General features: G+C 33.2%; 2 protein-coding genes across 3 annotated transcripts in view; one reads left to right on the top strand and one right to left on the bottom strand.

The window, feature by feature from the left end:
* Positions 1-245: 245 nt before the first annotated feature.
* LOC128165996 (peflin-like) lies at positions 246-9,817 on the top strand. The gene is made up of 5 exons (XM_052830919.1): positions 246-421; positions 5,757-5,898; positions 6,803-6,961; positions 8,746-8,889; positions 9,157-9,817. The coding sequence occupies exons 1-5, from the start codon at positions 401-403 to the stop codon at positions 9,381-9,383; spliced, it is 693 nt and encodes a 230-aa protein (XP_052686879.1). The 5' UTR covers positions 246-400; the 3' UTR covers positions 9,384-9,817.
* Positions 9,818-9,998: 181 nt separating this feature from the next.
* Positions 9,999-17,872, bottom strand: part of LOC128165962 (uncharacterized) — a 46,056-nt gene continuing 38,182 nt past the window's right edge. For both annotated transcript variants that reach the window (XM_052830894.1, XM_052830898.1), the window contains 19 exons: positions 17,721-17,843; positions 17,432-17,560; positions 17,045-17,157; positions 16,801-16,859; positions 16,537-16,703; positions 15,793-15,865; positions 15,617-15,627; positions 15,274-15,389; positions 15,101-15,156; positions 14,597-14,781; positions 14,111-14,183; positions 13,916-13,962; positions 13,631-13,781; positions 13,433-13,493; positions 13,238-13,285; positions 12,883-12,955; positions 12,625-12,665; positions 12,212-12,268; positions 9,999-11,923 (listed from right to left, as the gene is read on the bottom strand). In XM_052830894.1, coding sequence (XP_052686854.1) covers positions 12,212-12,268; positions 12,625-12,665; positions 12,883-12,955; positions 13,238-13,285; positions 13,433-13,493; positions 13,631-13,781; positions 13,916-13,962; positions 14,111-14,183; positions 14,597-14,781; positions 15,101-15,156; positions 15,274-15,389; positions 15,617-15,627; positions 15,793-15,865; positions 16,537-16,703; positions 16,801-16,859; positions 17,045-17,157; positions 17,432-17,560; positions 17,721-17,843 — 1,583 coding nt within the window. In that variant the 3' untranslated portion in view covers positions 9,999-11,923. The remainder of the gene's footprint in view (positions 11,924-12,211; positions 12,269-12,624; positions 12,666-12,882; positions 12,956-13,237; positions 13,286-13,432; positions 13,494-13,630; positions 13,782-13,915; positions 13,963-14,110; positions 14,184-14,596; positions 14,782-15,100; positions 15,157-15,273; positions 15,390-15,616; positions 15,628-15,792; positions 15,866-16,536; positions 16,704-16,800; positions 16,860-17,044; positions 17,158-17,431; positions 17,561-17,720; positions 17,844-17,872) is intronic.

Below are 17,872 nucleotides of genomic sequence, written 5' to 3'. Positions count from 1 at the left end.
TTATCATATTTAAGAAGGAAATGGTTTTTATCCATGATTTCCTAGGATACTGTATAATTAAAAGCAAAATTAGAGAATTGATATTTTTCAATGTAAGAAATAGGAATTTAACAAATATTGCGGGCTTATTTGTAAATCATTTTGTCCAAAATGTTTTCCCCTTTTACCGAATTCTGAACCGATCAACCGGTGTTACCGGTAATTAGAACCTTATTGAATTAAATGAAACTAACTTTATCAATGATTAATTTAGTAATCTTAGAATATTACCCAAACTTTAAGAACGTTCTTAATTAAATGGTTAGAATAAAGTTTTGTCGATAGGCGTGACAGAATCTAACGATATTTAATTTGATTCGTGCCGAAATGGGCAGGTAGCGAATTGACAATACTCTTCAAGATGGCTTACCCGTACGGACAGGTGCGTACTCTAATTAAATTTCGACAATTGGAGAGTTTTTTTTTTTTAGAAAGTATGTACTAAAATGTTGACCTTAGATCGTCAGTAAAACCAGTAGAGTCTATCAATCGAAGAAGAGTTAGGCAATTGAATATATCGAGCCATATATCTTACAATTTGTTGCTACTTTTGTCTGTCGTACTGAAGTAGGAAGTTTGTGTAACCCCTATATCAGTATATGTATGTTTTTGTGTGCCCATATTTTGACAGTCTTAATTTATTGGTATTTCTTACAAAGTAAGTGAGATATAAATTTGAAATATAATAACATGTTTATCATAAATATCAATCATAACTGCCTTTTTTTTAGAATAAGTAGGTCCAGTACAATCACTAGATTTAGAAGCTGCAGGTCTGTAGCCCCCGGTCTAAACAAAATTCGGATGGATGACCTGGAAGCTACAATGCCTCCCATTGTAAAAACTGCATTTTACGTCGCACACAATTATGCGCTAGCTTTGGACTGATTAATATCATTTACAAACACAAGTTGTACAAATGATCCCAAAAATTTCCTATGACATTTTACTACAGATATCGTCACTTTACTTGCCTCTGATATTCTTTTAAACACCATCACCAGCCCTGTAAATTGAATTGGTTTGTTTACATTTAAAAATGGCGACTCTCAATCTCGACATGAAATAAATATACTTCATTTTTGGAGGTCGGTTATCATGTTGAAGAAAAAGTCTGAAGCAAGTAAAGTGACGATATCAGTTGTAAATTGCCTGAAAAATTTAATGGTACTGTAATAATTATTTTTACAGAATTTGTGTGAAAATGGAGTTAATAATCCATAACGTGATTTTTTTTGTGCGCCGTAAATTGCATTTTTTTACTATTGAGGGCACTGAAGCTCCCAGGTTGTCCATCCGAATTTTTTCAGACCGGGAGCTACAGACCTGCAGCTATAGATTTAGCTATGTAGCTTGTTTACCTACATAGCTTTATTTACCTACCTGAAGTAGGTTTATTTAGCTACCTTTATACAATTTTGCATTTTATGTAAAACAAAAAGTTGCAAGGAACTTTCAACCTATATTTATACTGTGTAGTTTTAAAAAAGGAACTCGGAGCAAAAATTGTTAAAACATTGCTGCTTTTGAGCAGTTTTAAGGATAACATGCATTTCTATTGTTTGATTAACTGTATGACACCGTGTGTGCAATGAGGCATTGATAAGTATGATTACTTCACATTGTGCTGAATTATTACCAATCAATCATCATGTTTACCAAAACATTTCTTCTTTGTTATTCCATTTAAGGAGTAGATGTTTGATAACACATAAAAAGCTATACATAGCCCAAAAACTTTTAGAACTTTGACTGCATTTGTGCAGAAAGAGCAACATTTTTAAGAATGATTTTTTCATGAATTGTTTTCAGATCAGTTCAAAATTGAAAATTATTGTGACTTTTAGTATAGATGCCCACTTAAGACAAAAATATGATTGAGTAACTTAATAAACCTACTTCAGGTAGGTAAATAAGACTATGTAGGTAAATGAAGTTACGTAGCTAAATCTAGTGATTGTACTGGACCTGATAAGGTGATCACAGAAGTCGGAATTCTATCAATTTGTTGGAAATAAATGAGGAACAGGCAAAATCCTACCAGTGAGCTTCACTAAAATTGGTTATAATAGCCCTATTACGCAGATTCTCCACCATGTTCCGCATTTCCGATGGCACGGATATTATGATGTAAATTTTAGACCATCAAAAAGTTAAAAAACCACGCTTCTTCCATTTTATCCAGAAACTTTTTTATTAACATCAAAGTGAAAACCTGTCCAGTTAAACATTCAATATCCAGAAATCTGGCCCCGCCGTCACCAACTTTCCTCAAGTCAATACTCAGCCTCAAATCTGAGGTTTGACCTCAAATTTATGCATTTTTAGCTCACCGAGACGAAGTCAAGGAGAGCTTATGCTATACCCTCGGCGTCGGCGTCGGCGGTGGCGTCGGCGTCGGCGTCCAGACCTGGTTAAAGTTTTTGTTGCAGGTCCTGTATCTAAGCTATTACTCGTCCTATCTTCACCAAACTTGCATGGATGATGCATCTGGACCTACCTATGGACTTGAAAGACTTGGATGCTGAATCTGGGTCCTAAATTTCAGATGCTGGAGGTGGTTAAGGTTGTTGGACCAGGTTAAAGTTTTTGTTGCAGGTGCCCTTTGATAGCAGTATCTTAGTTACTGCTGGTCTGTACTTCACCAAACTTGCATGGATGGTGTGCCTTATGATACTGATGCACCAGACAGGCTTGAGTGCTGAATCTGAGCTATAGGTTTCGGATGCTGGAGGAGGTTAAGGTTTTTGGAGCAGGTTAAAGTTTTTGTTGCGGGTACCCATTGATAGCAATATCTAAGTTACTACTGGTCCTAACTTCACCAAACTTGTATGGATGATGCGTCTTATGATACTGATGCACCTGACAAGCTTGAATGCTGAATCTGAGCAATAGGTTTCGGATGCTGGAGGAGGTTAAGGTTTTTAGAGCTGGTTAAAGTTTTTGTTGCAGGTGCCCTCTGATGATTAATCTTAGTTACTACTGGTCCTAACTTCACCAAACTTGTATGGATGGTGCGTCTTATGATACTGATGCACCTGACAAGCTTGAATGCTGAATCTGAGCAATAGGTTTCGGATGCTGGAAGAGGTTAAGGTTTTTAGAGCTGGTTAAGTTTTTGTTGCAGGTGCCCTCTGATGATTATATCTTAGTTACTACTGGTCCTAACTTCACCAAACTTGTATGGATGGTGCGTCTTATGATACTGATGCACCTGACAAGCTTGAATGCTGAATCTGAGCAATAGGTTTCGGATGCTGGAGGAGGTTAAGGTTTTAAGAGCTGGTTAGAGAAAGTTTTTGAAACAGGTGCCCTCTGATGATGATAACTTAGTTATTACTTGTCCTTACTTCTCCAGACTTCCATGGATGGTGTGTCTTATGATACTGATGCACTTGACAGGCTTGAATGCATAGTCTGGTTTCGGATGCTGGATAAAGTTAAGTTTTTAGGAACAGGTCACATGTTTAATAGATGATAGTACTATTTCAAACTTGCATAGTTGATTTAACTGTAATATGAATGAACAGAGATAGCTTCAGATGCAGAGCTTGATCTCCATTATCAAGGATGCTAAAAAATAAATCTTAGTTATTACTGGTCCTAACTGCACCAAACTTGAATGGATGGTGTGTCTTATGATACAGATGCACCTGACCGGCATAGATGCTGAATCTGAGCCATAGGTTGCGGATGCTGGAGGAAGTTAAGGTTTTAATTGCTAGTGCCCTCTGATGATGATATCTTAGTTATTACTGGTCTAAACTTCACCAAAATTGCATGGATGATGCGTCTTATGATACAAATGCAACTGATGGGCTTGAATGCTGAATCTTAGCCATAGGTTTTGGATGCTGGATGAGGTTTAGTTTTTTGGAACAGGTCACATGTTTTATAGATGATAGCTTGCATAGTTGATTTAACTTTATTATAAATTAAATGCAGAGGTTGCTTCAGAAGCAGAGCCTGATCTCCATTATCAAGGATGCTAAAGAAATCTCCTACCTCACTCAAACCAGCTCGATAGATAGATGTTTTGTTGATAAATGATATAACATGATTCCTATGATAAATGTTGTATGATATGAAACAATATTGTTTGATATGATACAATATGATATCATATGTTATATTATAAAAAGTTATACGATACGATATGATATTGTATCAATTTTTTTGATATTTTATGATATGATTATGTATCATAATATTGTTATGTATAATATTGTATATTATGATACAATATTGTATAATATTATATTGTATTTTTAATTTATTATTTTAACACATGATACAATTACATAAGATATTGCAAAATATTATATTGTATCCTATGATACAATATTGTATATTCTATAATATTGTATCATACAATATTGTATATTATGATATTGGTTTCAGTAATATAGAATTATATCACATGAAATTGTATTATATGATATTGTAATATTATATAATATTGTATCATACGATATTGTATGATATGATATTGGTTTATATGATATATGATCATATCACATGAAATTGTATTATATGATATTGTAATATATTTTATTGTGTCATATGATGCAATATGTATAATATAATAATGTATTTTATAATATTTTACCATATCACATAATATTGTATCATTTGATAAGATACAATGTTGGAATCAAATTATATTGTATTATATGATATAATATCATATAATGTATCAAATATGTTTCAGTGTCATTCAATACAATATCATTCTATATTATACAATATAATATCATGTTTCAGTGTTATGATGTATTATGTAATATGATATTGTAATATGATACTATATTGTATTATATTTTATGATATTGTATTATGTGATCAAATACAATAAGGTATAACACAATACAATGTCATATCATACGTTACAATATCAAATCTCATTATTGTTTATTACGGTATTTTATTTATTATATGATATATATTATATTAGAAATATGACATGATGCAATATTTAATTTTATATCTTTGTATTGATTAACATATGAACATATGATTATCATAAAAAAATTTATCAGATGATATATGATATTTTGTCAAAACAGAATCCATGAATATCCAAGATCATAAAGTATGATTTTCATATAAAATGATAAAGGTGGTCTTATGAAGGTGATGTCTCATAAGGGTGATGCTCCGTCTCGGTGAGCTTAGTAATCTATGATTACCTATGTTTCTTTAAAGGATTTGAGTTGAGGAATGAGTTGAGTGATTTGAAAATTTTGGTACGGTGGTGCCTGGTCTGAAAGAAAGAGACTGTTGTACAGTACACTATGACAGTGAAATCCCCCCCCCAAAAAAAATTGTTTAATTTGCTAAAAAAAATTGTAAAATCGTATTAAAAGACATGAAAGTAACAATTTTTAGTAATTTTATGTTTTTTTGTAACTGGACTGTTGATCCTCCTGCCATCAGTGCCAGAGGTTTTAGGAGATTTACCTCATAAACTGAATGCTTACACAGAAACTTGCTTATCAAAAGTTGATGTATATACTATTTAATATATATTTTTGCCGGTATGTAGCAAAAAATACTCTATAAATTTATATACTGCAATCCATATCTCAAACAGGCTATTACCGGTATAACCCATTTGGGCGATTAGCCCAAATCTGTTGAAATGTACTTGCACTTAGGTGACTTTAACATTCGAAACTAAGTAATTTTTGTTTTAATACTAATCCATTGCATTTTAGGGCCCTCCAGGGGGATATGGTGCACCACCTCCTCAGGGGGGAGGTTATTATGGGGCTCCACAACAGCCAGGTTTTGGAGGAGGACTGCCAGGACCAGGGTTTGGGGGACAACCTCCACCCCTAGGAGGATTCGGTGGCGGGGGTAAAGACTTCTGATAATATATCATTAGTAAACTGATTTATTTTATTTGCTTCATAAGATTTTCGTTACTGGATAGGTTAGAAGTCTCGAATATACATTTTGTTACCAAAGAGTAAGGAAATACTGTCTGTTTGCAGGTTATTGTTAATCATTTTTAATCATTTCTCTCCTGTTTATCACAAAGTCTTTTGTATGGTATTAGAAGGACTGATATATATGTATAGTTTGTAGGCTTATATATTGTTTGTAAGCTAGGATATATATCTGTATCATTTGTAGGGTGAATATATCGGTATCTTTTGTAGGCTGATATTGCTGTATCTTCATCGTCGGATACCCACGGGTGATCGCGTCTTTTACTCGAAAGACGTGATCACCCTAGGTATCGGACGATGCTGTATCTTTTGTAGGCAAATATATCTGTATTGTTTGTAGGCAGATATATTGGTATCATTTCTAGGATGATATGTCTATCATTGGCAGGATGATATATCTGTATCATTTGTATGATGATGTGTGTATCATTAATAGGATGATATATCTTTATCATTTCGAGGTTGATATGTCTGTATCATTTGTAGAATGTTATGTCTGTATCATTTATAGGATGATAAATCTGTATCATTTGTAGGATAATATGTCTGTATCATTTATAGGATGATATGTCTGTACCATTTGTAGAATGTTATGTCTGTATCATTTATAGGATGATAAATCTGTATCATTTGTAGGATAATATGTCTGTATCATTTATAGGATGATATATCTGTATCATTTGTAGGATGATATGTCTGTATCATTTGTAGGATGATATGTCTGTATCATTTATAGGATGATATATCTGTATCATTTGTAGAATGATGTCTGTATCAATTGTAGACTGATATGTTTGTATCATTTGTAGGCTTTGTTGCTCAGCCTCCTATTGATCCCCAGGTCCAGCAGTGGTTCATGTCTGTGGATGCTGACAAGAGTGGAAGAATTACAGCTATAGAGCTACAGCAGGCACTAGTCAATGCTAACTGGTCCCACTTCAACCCAGAGACCTGTAGGCTTATGATAGGTGAGTAACATTGCCTCATTTTTTTCTCTATACTGATCTGATGAGGGAATATAGTTTTTGTAAAGCCTTTTTCTATACATGTACATTCAATTATTTTGAATCTTTTGAATGGGTACCAGTAATTAATATGCAATGTTTAAGGTGAGATTAGTGGTTACAGGGAGATAACTTAGATTTCCATTTTGATGTAAACCCTACATGTACCCTTTATTTCAGATATGTGTCAAGATTTATATGACATTATAATTGACTTTAGGGTTTTTATTTCAAAGGTTTTGTACTTTACTGTGGAAAAGTATCAAGATACAAGAATTTTATCAATTTCCACAAATACAAAGTCCACTGATAGTTTTATATAGTGTTTTAGAAACATAAGATAACATATATACTAGCTAACATAAGTTTTTCCTGAAATTGGTGGGTTTGGAAAGGTTTACCAGGTAATATTTACATTATCCAGTGTCTTTGTCTGTGATAACACTACGTATCGATTTTGTACTATATAACTCATAATACAAATGACGCCAAATCGAGGCGCCAGCGGGGTTTGTTTATTTATATATTTAAATATTTAATCGTACAAAGGCCTAAAATTATATAAATATAAGTAATAAGGAATCATTCTTTGAATATTATGAGGTGATAATTTCGGTCGGGGCGTGATCAAATCTATCATAAAGCCCTTCGGGCTTTATTGGATTTGATCACGCTCCGACCAAAATTATCACCTCATAATACTCAAAGAATGATTCCTTATTCCTTATAAAATTCTCATATTTTTTTTTTAATGAAAGGAGTTTAGATTTGACTTTTGTTGCATATTATTCTGTTTTTTAAATAGTTCATTAGAATTTTATAAAAATGAATCACAATATAATTAGTGACATTATTTTGTAACATTTAAGCATTAATAATTCTCATACCAGTCACATATAAAATTTACATACTGTGGAATCATTTAAATTTGTGGGGGACAATTTTCAAGGATTGTGACTTTTTTGCTCATTCGTGGGGATTGAATTTCGTGGATGTGTGGGTTACTGTTTCAGTAACAAAGACAACTCTTTTTAAAATTGTTTTCGTTGTGGATTTAAATTCGTGGGGGAGGGATACCAACGAATACCACGAAAAATTGTGCCACCATGAATTCTAATGATTACACAGTATTTTCATGAAATTGTATATGCTGCATCAATATGACAGTTTGAAATTTATGAACTTTGACCTTTTGTAGTGGTAAATTCATTTAGATTTTAAAAGAAAGACTTCATTATAGTAAAGAAAATAATGGTAAATAACTTTGGATTGAAATAGAAATGCAAGCCACAAACCTTACCTTAACTATATTGTTATATAGAATATAATTTCATTTTGATTAACAAAGAATTAAAGCAATATGAGCTGTATTTTTTAGAATTTTACTTTGCTAGAAAAAGCTGATAGTATGATAAGTCTGCATATAACTTAAACTTTTATGATAAATAAGGTTTGAAAAAATCATAACTTTTTGTCAGAGGGAAGATTTCTCTTCTAAGGAATATATAGCAAATCAATTTTTGTACAGGACTACTGTACATTAATTCAATTTTGCTCCAATTATGGCTTCTTAACGGCCTTTTACACAAAAATATGGCTAAAAGATGTTTAAAAACCATAATATTTCTGTCATTTTAGTAGAAAATAACATTTTCCTAAACAAAAAATTCAACATGAGAATTGCAGCTCATATTGATTTTAGTAAGTAGGATAGCAAGTTGTATTTTTATTAAGATACTTTTTTCCAGGAATGTTTGACAAAGACATGAGTGGGACAATAGAATTGAACGAGTTTCAGGCTCTTTGGAACTATATTCAGCAGTGGAAAGGCGTGTTTGAACAGTTTGATCAAAATAGATCCGGTCAAATCGATTTCAATGAGCTTTGTAATGGCAAGTAAATTTATTTACGTGATAAATTAGGATTTTTCTTTTCTTTCAATTTAATTAACATTGAAAATTGAATGCTCATTTGAAGATGGTTCTTTATAAGATCCAACAACATTCATTTTATTGAACAATTGGTATTTTCTAACCTGAGGCTCTTAAAAAATTTCAGAAAATGTTATATTAAAGTCTAAAGTAGTTTTTGTGGTAATATAATTATAAAATCGTTTCTGTAGACACATGTATATTGAGCAGTGCACTTGTACTTTCCAGCTTACAGACAGATGGGGTACAATCTTACCCCACAATTCGCTCAGACGGTCGTGGCTAAGTTTGACATCATGGGTCGACAGAGTCTGACTTTGGACAACTTCATCCAATCGTGCGTTATGTTGAAGTCACTGACGGACGCCTTTAAATCCCGGGACCCAACAAGTTCAGGCAGAGTCAATATGAGTTACGAGGACTTTATGACTTTAGCTGTGTTCAACAAAATATAGGACCTGCATTTCTAAAATGTTTTTTTTAACAACATACACCATTTAGTTATTTTGATATTTTTTATCATTTGTTATTTATCTCTGGGTCATTTGATGCTTTTTTTAAAAATTATAGTCATTTACTAAAGGTTACCTAGGACATGCTCTTTTATTTAGCTTTTAGTGTCTGTCAAATAAATGACTTAACAAATGATATATATATATATATATATATGTAACCTGCCTTGATAAATTGCTTCATGTAACTAGTGAGAAATGAATACATGTACATTAATTGTACTTGTGATTATAAATACATGTGTTATGGAGTGCAGAAATTGTAAGTAGTTTCCTTGTTAAACATCTTGTGCATTGTAGAATTTGTTTACACCGATATACTCATGAACTTGTCCATATTGGGTTTTTGAAGGAAATAAATACTTTATTTCAACTTTTTTATGAAATTTACTTTAACTGGATGAATAAAATATTTGTTTTTACTTAGTATAAGATTGATAAATATACAGAGTTACTAAATAAAAATGTACAACTGTACAAACGTGTGAAATCATGCAGCATGATAAAGGATATCACCACTGGATTAAATGACCAACTGAATGCAATGAATTACAATGAATTACAATGAATGAAATTTTAGATGCTATTTTGACACTATATACCCCAAGCATAAAAAATGTTAATAATATATGTATATTTATAATCAATTTGACCTTGAACTTGAGGAATAATTTTTAGGCAAATGTTAGGTGTCAATTTGCTTGAGCTTAGCACGATGCACCAAAATTGAAGTTCGAGTCAAATGAAAAGCAAAAAAATGAAAAAAAAATTGCAATATTCATGTATTGGTGAAATGACCTCTTAGTTTTTTTTTTATTGGAGGCACCTGTATTTGTTGCTCTTATTTTCTGTTAATTATCAGTCAAAATATCTATGTCAGATCTGAGGACTATATTTTGATGTAATGTATTCTAAGCAAAAGTAGGTAAAACCTGATGGGTTTAGAGAGGTTTAAGGAATGAAATATACATGAATATGCAATGACCTGGAAAAAAAATGAGTATCATTTGTCATGTCAGAATACAGTAGTAATTCAAAAGTTAGCTAATCAAAATACAGCCACATTTTAATGTGATCATTTATGTCAGATCATCGAAACAATGCTGTTGACAAGACAGTCAGATGTTGAGTTTATGATGCTTCTGTATACAGTCTTATAACAAAGTACCAGGGACAGGCGATTTTGCTTCCTTATAGCATAATTTGTTATATTGGTCAAGTTTACAGCATGTAATAAGGTCGCTGGCAATGAGAATTACTACAGTAAAGCTCCGTTATAGCGAAGTCCAATGGAAATACTTTGTTATATCGGTAATTCCTTATATACAAATAACAAATTCGAAATAATACCTATAGCGAATTCACTATATACATGTTTTCTTTCACCAAACTATAAATTTTGCTCATTTAGGCCTCAAATAAAAATTCATTACATTGATACCTTTAATAATCGAATTGTGAATTGAAAAAATTATATGAAAATAAATTCGTTCAAACTGTTTTATTAATTGGTTGTGCTAACTTTTTTAAACTGTAAAGAAATTCGATAGTGTTAAATTTCGTTATATTTCATCTCTACCAGACTCAAAATCAGTTTGTTATATCCGTAAATTTGTTATATCTGAATTCGTTATAACTGTAAAATTTTGCAAACATTTGTTAAGATTTTTACCAGGGATTTGCTGTGTCCGAAAATTCGCTATCCATGTTCCTACTTAACGAGTTTTACTGTATGCTACAAGCGTCGATTCATAATAAGCGTATTCGCTGTTTTACTGTATTTTGACAAAAATGTCTATTTTATTATATTTAAGTTTTAATTTTTTTTCCCCTCTGGTTAGAGACAGTAGTCCAATGCACATGATGGTCAACACTTATATTTCTTCTCCTCATTCCCACCAAGTAAAAGAAAAGTTCAAATTATTTCATTTCAATAACTTTATTCATGAAATATAAACAAAATGAAAGATTGATTCATGTAATGATGTTAACTTCTTAATAATCTGTACAGAAATAGAAGAAAATCAACAATGTATTTCCATATACATCTCATCTGTATATCAAGAAATAAATTATTTGTAGACATAACTATGAGTATAAATATCAACAGTTTTGTTGCAAAATATATATATACAATAAGTTATCAAAAATAACAATTATTTTAAAAATATAAAAAATGCAAACAGTTTCAAAATGTAAATAAATAGTTGAAAATTATCAAAAACTATATGTTTTATCGTAGTAACAAAGATAACTTATATATCATATCAACATACCAGATAACATTCATGACTAACATTGAAAACAAGAAACAAATTCATCAATCAATATATTTACAGAGTTCTCACTGAATTCCCTGAATAATGTACAAGTCTCTGGTAACTCTGCCAGCCATTAATGAAAGTGCACAAGAGTCCTGACATGGCTGTTTGAACAAATTCCAGATACTAGAAATTGGCAAACTATATTTCATAACCATTAGCCTGTAAAGTAAAGAAAACATTGGAGGGGGTATTGAAAATTGGGCTACCTATGTAGAGTTCAAACTATTAAATTCTCCAAAAGGGAAACTCATGTTCCAATTAAAGCTTTTGCGTCCATATACCTGGTACATGTACATGTAGCTAGCAAAAATGACAATGTAACCATTTTGAAATTAATTTAAAGATATGTTGAAGCTGAATGTTAAGATAAACATATTATACACCATATAGGAATTAATTCAATCTTAAATGGTTCCTGCCATAAATGGAATCTAGTTGTTAGCTTACCTAGTTCTGATATATATTGCTGGGTCTCTGATCCACCAGAGGGCGCTGAAGCGCGAACTAAAAAAAAATGTTTACAATTTATAAGATTTTCTGTAGCACTTATAAGAATCAATACATGCATCAATCAAGAAGTGTCTCTTTAAATGAAAAAAAAAAATCAACATACATTAGACATCACTGATGGCAATTTTTTTATTAAAAAAGTTCTTGATTTTACTCAAATATTTTGTTGTTGTATGCGATTTTTCAAAGTTATTAATGACACCACTTAACTGGCATAACTGAATTAGTGTTGATATTTTTTTTACAAATGAATACAAAAATGATCATGATAAAAAGGTAACATCCGTATTAAGGAGAAATGACAGAAAATTATTTGGAGGAAAATTTATGCATTTAAATGAAAATTGTACCTCATCCTTATTTCTTGAAGAGATTCTTGAGCGATGCTCATCTGAAAGACACAAATGAAATTTTAAGAATTTACAAATTACAGATACATTGGCAATTAATTAAATATTTTTTTTATATAAATCATTCTATTATAAATACAGCAGAAATTTTGTTTGCTTTTGAAATTGATCACTGTCCATAAAATAAATCGTAACTTTTTTTACCTGCATGTTTTTGCATTGTTAATTAGCAACTGTCTGAATAGTTATAATTTGTACCTTGTAAGTGGTCTAGAACTGGGTAAAGTCTTGGGTAGCTGGGTGGTACTCCACTGCGAACAGTTGGTCTTACCTGTAGATCAGAAGCAACCAATCAAACACTAGTACTAATAACGCATGCCCTGTCGATTACATTACATTTAGGCAATCATTGCTGACTTGATTTATCCTTATATAATTTTAAGCAAGTTTTTCTTGAACATAGAAAATGTCTGTTATTTATTCACTTAAACACTAACCCACACAGTTTGCAATGTTATACAGTGTATATCCCTTCCACAGTAAATTAAGCAAGAGGATAACGAGCCCCTAAATGCATATGTAGACTGGCAAACGATATACAGGAAGAACAAACCTGGGCAGATGGAGGTTGAATAGGAAGTATGGGCTGTCTGAACACCACCTACAAATATCAAAGCCATAGTCCATTTAAACTGTACCAACTACAGTTACAGTTCTTAGACAACTGAAAAAATTGTCCATGAAACATACGGCCCGCTGCATAATTATCAAGATTTGCAATCAAAAAAATAGTTCTTCTAATCCTTACCCTATCTCGGTTCACCCTATTCATGCCTTGTCGACCCTCTGTAGAGTTCATAGACATTTCCCTTTAAAAGAAAAAAGAGAGTATGCTGCATGCAACAGGATGTCACACTAAATATCTTTTTTCTATATACTTTACCATTACATAAAACAGAAAGTCACAGATCTTTGATCCTGTTATACTTCACTGGTACATACATACCTTTGGATTTTCCATTGGTGCCTCTTCTTACAGAGTAGCACAGAGAGGACAATGGTCAGTACAAAGAACAGGACCCCGATGGGGACCGCCACGCCCACTCCAACCAGTATCTGTGTGTCCGTGCTACCAGTTCTGGAAGTGCTGAGGATCACTGCAAGAGTCAGAGTAAATCAGGGTGAGATAACTCATTACTGTGCAGTTTGTATGTGGCAAAGTCAGTCAAAGTCAGGAGACAGTGAGACAGGTGTGATAGGGTCAACCTACTGATATGACTAATATTAGTACCTGTGGTTTGTGCAGTAGTTGGAGGTGGAACAGTAGAAGTAAGGGCTCTGCAATGAATGAATGATTAACAACAGTCAACATGGTTCAAAAGAACCAAAGAGAAAAAGAAAATGGAATTAATCTGCAATAGATTTTGAAATGATTGAATACATTTTACATATATGCATGATTGGAACCTTAATTTTATATACTTACATGCAATTTGATAGTCCTTGTGCATTAGTCTTACACCTCTCATTTTGTGTACAAGTGTAGCATGGTACTGGAACTGTGACGGTACAAATGTTTTGTAATGAAGCATTAATATATATTTAGTAAATACACATACAGTTGAACTTCAATATCTCGAACACTGATACATGTATCTTGAATACAATGGATATGCCAAAGTGATTTGTAAGTCTCAACCACTTATTTTTTTAAGTTTTTAATCCTCGAATACTCGAATATCTCCAAGTTTTTAAATAAAAAGTCCCATCTAATTCAAGATAACCAAGTTTGACTTACCAATGTACACATGCATATTTTAAATTTCAAAATACTGTCTATACATGTATTGTTTCCATGTTGCACTTGTATCTTGATCACATTAATTTAACAACTTATCATATATTTATAAATACATGTGTATATAGACTTGGAATCATTTGGGTCATTATAATATAGGGAGTGATAACCTACCTTCTTGTGTTCCATTGAAGATAAGTGAACTCTTTAAAAGAGATACACAGCCACTCTCCAGACTTATACAGCCAAGTTTGTCAATGATCTCATGCAGTCTCCCACCGATCTGGTCCAACAAACCAGAGCTTCCTGAAGTTGTCAGGAAAATAGAGGCCTGTATTTGTGTTCCTGTTGACATGGGACTGTCAAAAAAGACCAAAACCCCAATAATTCAGAAATTTTATACCTAAGCATTGATGACATAAATAGAGACCTATACTGTAAACAGGGAAATATTTGCCTCCGTTTTATTTTCGCCCCTTTCACCCTCGTTGTCAGCTGACAAATTTAAGACTGGGCAAATTCCAAAGTTCCAAGTTATCTCTTTTAATGGTACAAAAGTGTGTCTGGGTGAATTTAAGACAGGGCGAAACCGTTTGCAGGTGTAGAAGGGCGAAAATAACACGGGGCGAAAATAACCCTGTATACTGTCAGTATGCATTGACGGTTTGATGAACTCACATGATTGCAGTAAGGTGGATCTTTTCTACTACAGTCAGGTTCAGTAGTCCACTCAACTGCAAAAATCCACATTGAACATTATTCAGAGAGTCTCTGTTAATTCACCATCTCTGATCTCAAATATTTCATGCACGAAAAGCATGAAGCAATTTTTCTGTAAGTTCATTACTCACAGCTCTGAGTGCTGAGTCCTCCAGCCTGGCATATCTAATGTCTACTGTATCAGCCATGTATCCTTCATAGCTCCTCTGAATTGTTATCTTCAGGGGTACTACATTTGTGGTGCGTACTGTATCAAAAGAACAAAACAATTAAACCACACTATTCTAGCCATCTTATCAAGATTAAACGATAATCTAATGATTTCAATAGTCCATCACAATTTCCGTTAATCATATGCATCCCTGCAAGCCAAGCAAGCCATCCTTGGTAGAGAATGGATTGGTATTCAAACCATTGGCTTGTGAAGATGCATTTTGTTTATTATTACTCCTGTATTGAATGATATGTACATACCTTGAAGGGTTCTGAAAGCGATGAAAAAAATTTATATTAGAAAATTTAAACAAGAAATTAAAGAAAATTCTAGCATTTTTAATCTGGATAATGATTGAGAATCAAGATTAGTTTCACCCACATAGTGTATTTAGGTATAAGACAACTGCAAGATAATACAGAAACAATGTGGTTACCTGCAAGTGTACTTCTGACTGACTGTGATGTAGCACTTCTCTGAGGCCAGGCAAAGTAAACATGGAGCAGGTACTGAAACAGTAGACATGTATGATCAGCATCCACCGAGTTCTCAAACGATTCAGGGCAAGCAACAGTGCTATAGCATAGCAAACACGGAACCAGACAAAAATCATAAAACATATTACATGGCTATTAAATGGTAGTTTTAGTGCAACTTCATCTGATGTATAAATGGATAGATCTATTGTGCCCTAATACAGGTAAATGTACACCAGACTGTATAGTACATACCAATTAGACCCAACCTAACAAAAAGAAGACCCCAACTAAACCCTGGGTTTACTATTGCGGTTTACTCTGGGTTAACTTAAGAGCAGACCCAGAATTAACCCCAAGTAAACCCCAACGTAAACCCAGAAAATAAACCATGATCGGAAGTAGACCCCTGAATGCAGACGCTACATGACTGTGTATTTGGAATATAGAAGGGATGGGAATTACAGGCAGTAAAATTGTAAGATAAAAGATGTGTCTGCTTCACACTTAAGTGTTTAAAGTGGATCCAGAAAGCAAACCCGGAGTAAACCCAAAGCATACCCTGAGTGGACCCAAAGTAAACCCCAAGTCGATGCAAATTTTTAAAAAGCAGACCCAGAGTAAACCCCGAGGTAAGCTAAGTTTTAGTTGGGGTCTGCTCTGGTGTCAGGTTGGGCTGTTTGGTAATGTACTTGATGTCTTACCGTAGGGTACAGATATGACTGGGGTCTCTGTTATGGCATACTTCTGGCCCTGAAACTGTATCCCTGATTGACGAACACTCTCTACTGCTGTAGTCAAGCTAGCATCCAACTCACTGGTTAGATTTGTCTTGAATTTCACTTGAACATCAAATATTGTGCAGTTTTCACTGAAAAATATAATAACCAAATGAAAATACACACCCATAAGATTATCGACTGATCAATGAAACAAATAGACCATGGAGAAAGTTCTTTAATTCTGACCTTATCTTTATAATCTGAACAGATGACAGATCTTTCATGCTGTTGAAGACGTTTCCAAACTACAAAGACAGATATATCAATGTTACACACATGTATCCAAATTCGAAGAGAATTTTCAATTCACATACAGATATACTATGTAACTACCAGGTCATGTCACAGATACTATGTAACTACCAGGTCATGTCACAGATACTATGTAACTACCAGGTCATGTCAAAGAATGCATTCGATTACTGCTTACCTGAATTTGGATGTCCTTCTTTAGACTTTTATATTGAAGGGAAGAAGGGTTGTTGTATTCAGACTTAAAATCTATTTCAGTCACAAACTGTACATTCACAGTTGAGTTAACGTCTGTAAATTCAACATATAAAGAGAGTTAATATCATAATGCCTTGTTCCAAATGCAATCATGAGAACTAAACTATTGGTTACAGAAAAACACATGTACAGTAAAACACTGTTACAGCAAACACACATATTTAATTCACCCTTAGGGGGAAGTTAGCTAGGTTATAATCCCCCTGATCTTAAACTACTGGATATAAAAAATTACATTGATAACAAATCAAAGTCGCTTGTCCCTGGACTAATGCTATAATCGGGTACTGGTTGTAAAGAGACATACATGTACAAGTTGTCTGGTCTGGGTTGAGCGTGTACCCCAGGGGACAGTAACAGAAGGCTCGGGCTCCCTCCACTCTACACCCATACTGACAGGTGTCTGCCACCCCAACACACTGGCTGGACACTTCATCTACAATCAAGAAAGATATTGCAGCATTTTTATCCTGTTTATTTGTAAAGTATTGACCTGCAGAGTTATTCATATTTTTAATTTCAGGAACAGAGAGAGAGAGAGAGAGAGAGAGAGAGAGAGAGAGAGAGAGAGAGAGAGAGAGAGAGAGAGCATGTACCTTTAATGCACTTGTTGGAACCACTAAGATGGAAACCCTTATAACAAACACAGTAGAATCCCCCGATAGTGTTGAGACATTTTTGATGACAGTCAGATATTTGTAATTCACATTCATCCTCATCTACAATCAAGTTATACAACTTATCTGCA

This window comes from Crassostrea angulata, chromosome 1 (assembly GCF_025612915.1).
Source record: "Crassostrea angulata isolate pt1a10 chromosome 1, ASM2561291v2, whole genome shotgun sequence".
NCBI lineage: Eukaryota > Metazoa > Mollusca > Bivalvia > Ostreida > Ostreidae > Magallana > Magallana angulata.
Note: the sequence above shows the minus strand (reverse complement) of the source record. Positions and strands in the feature narration are given on the sequence as shown.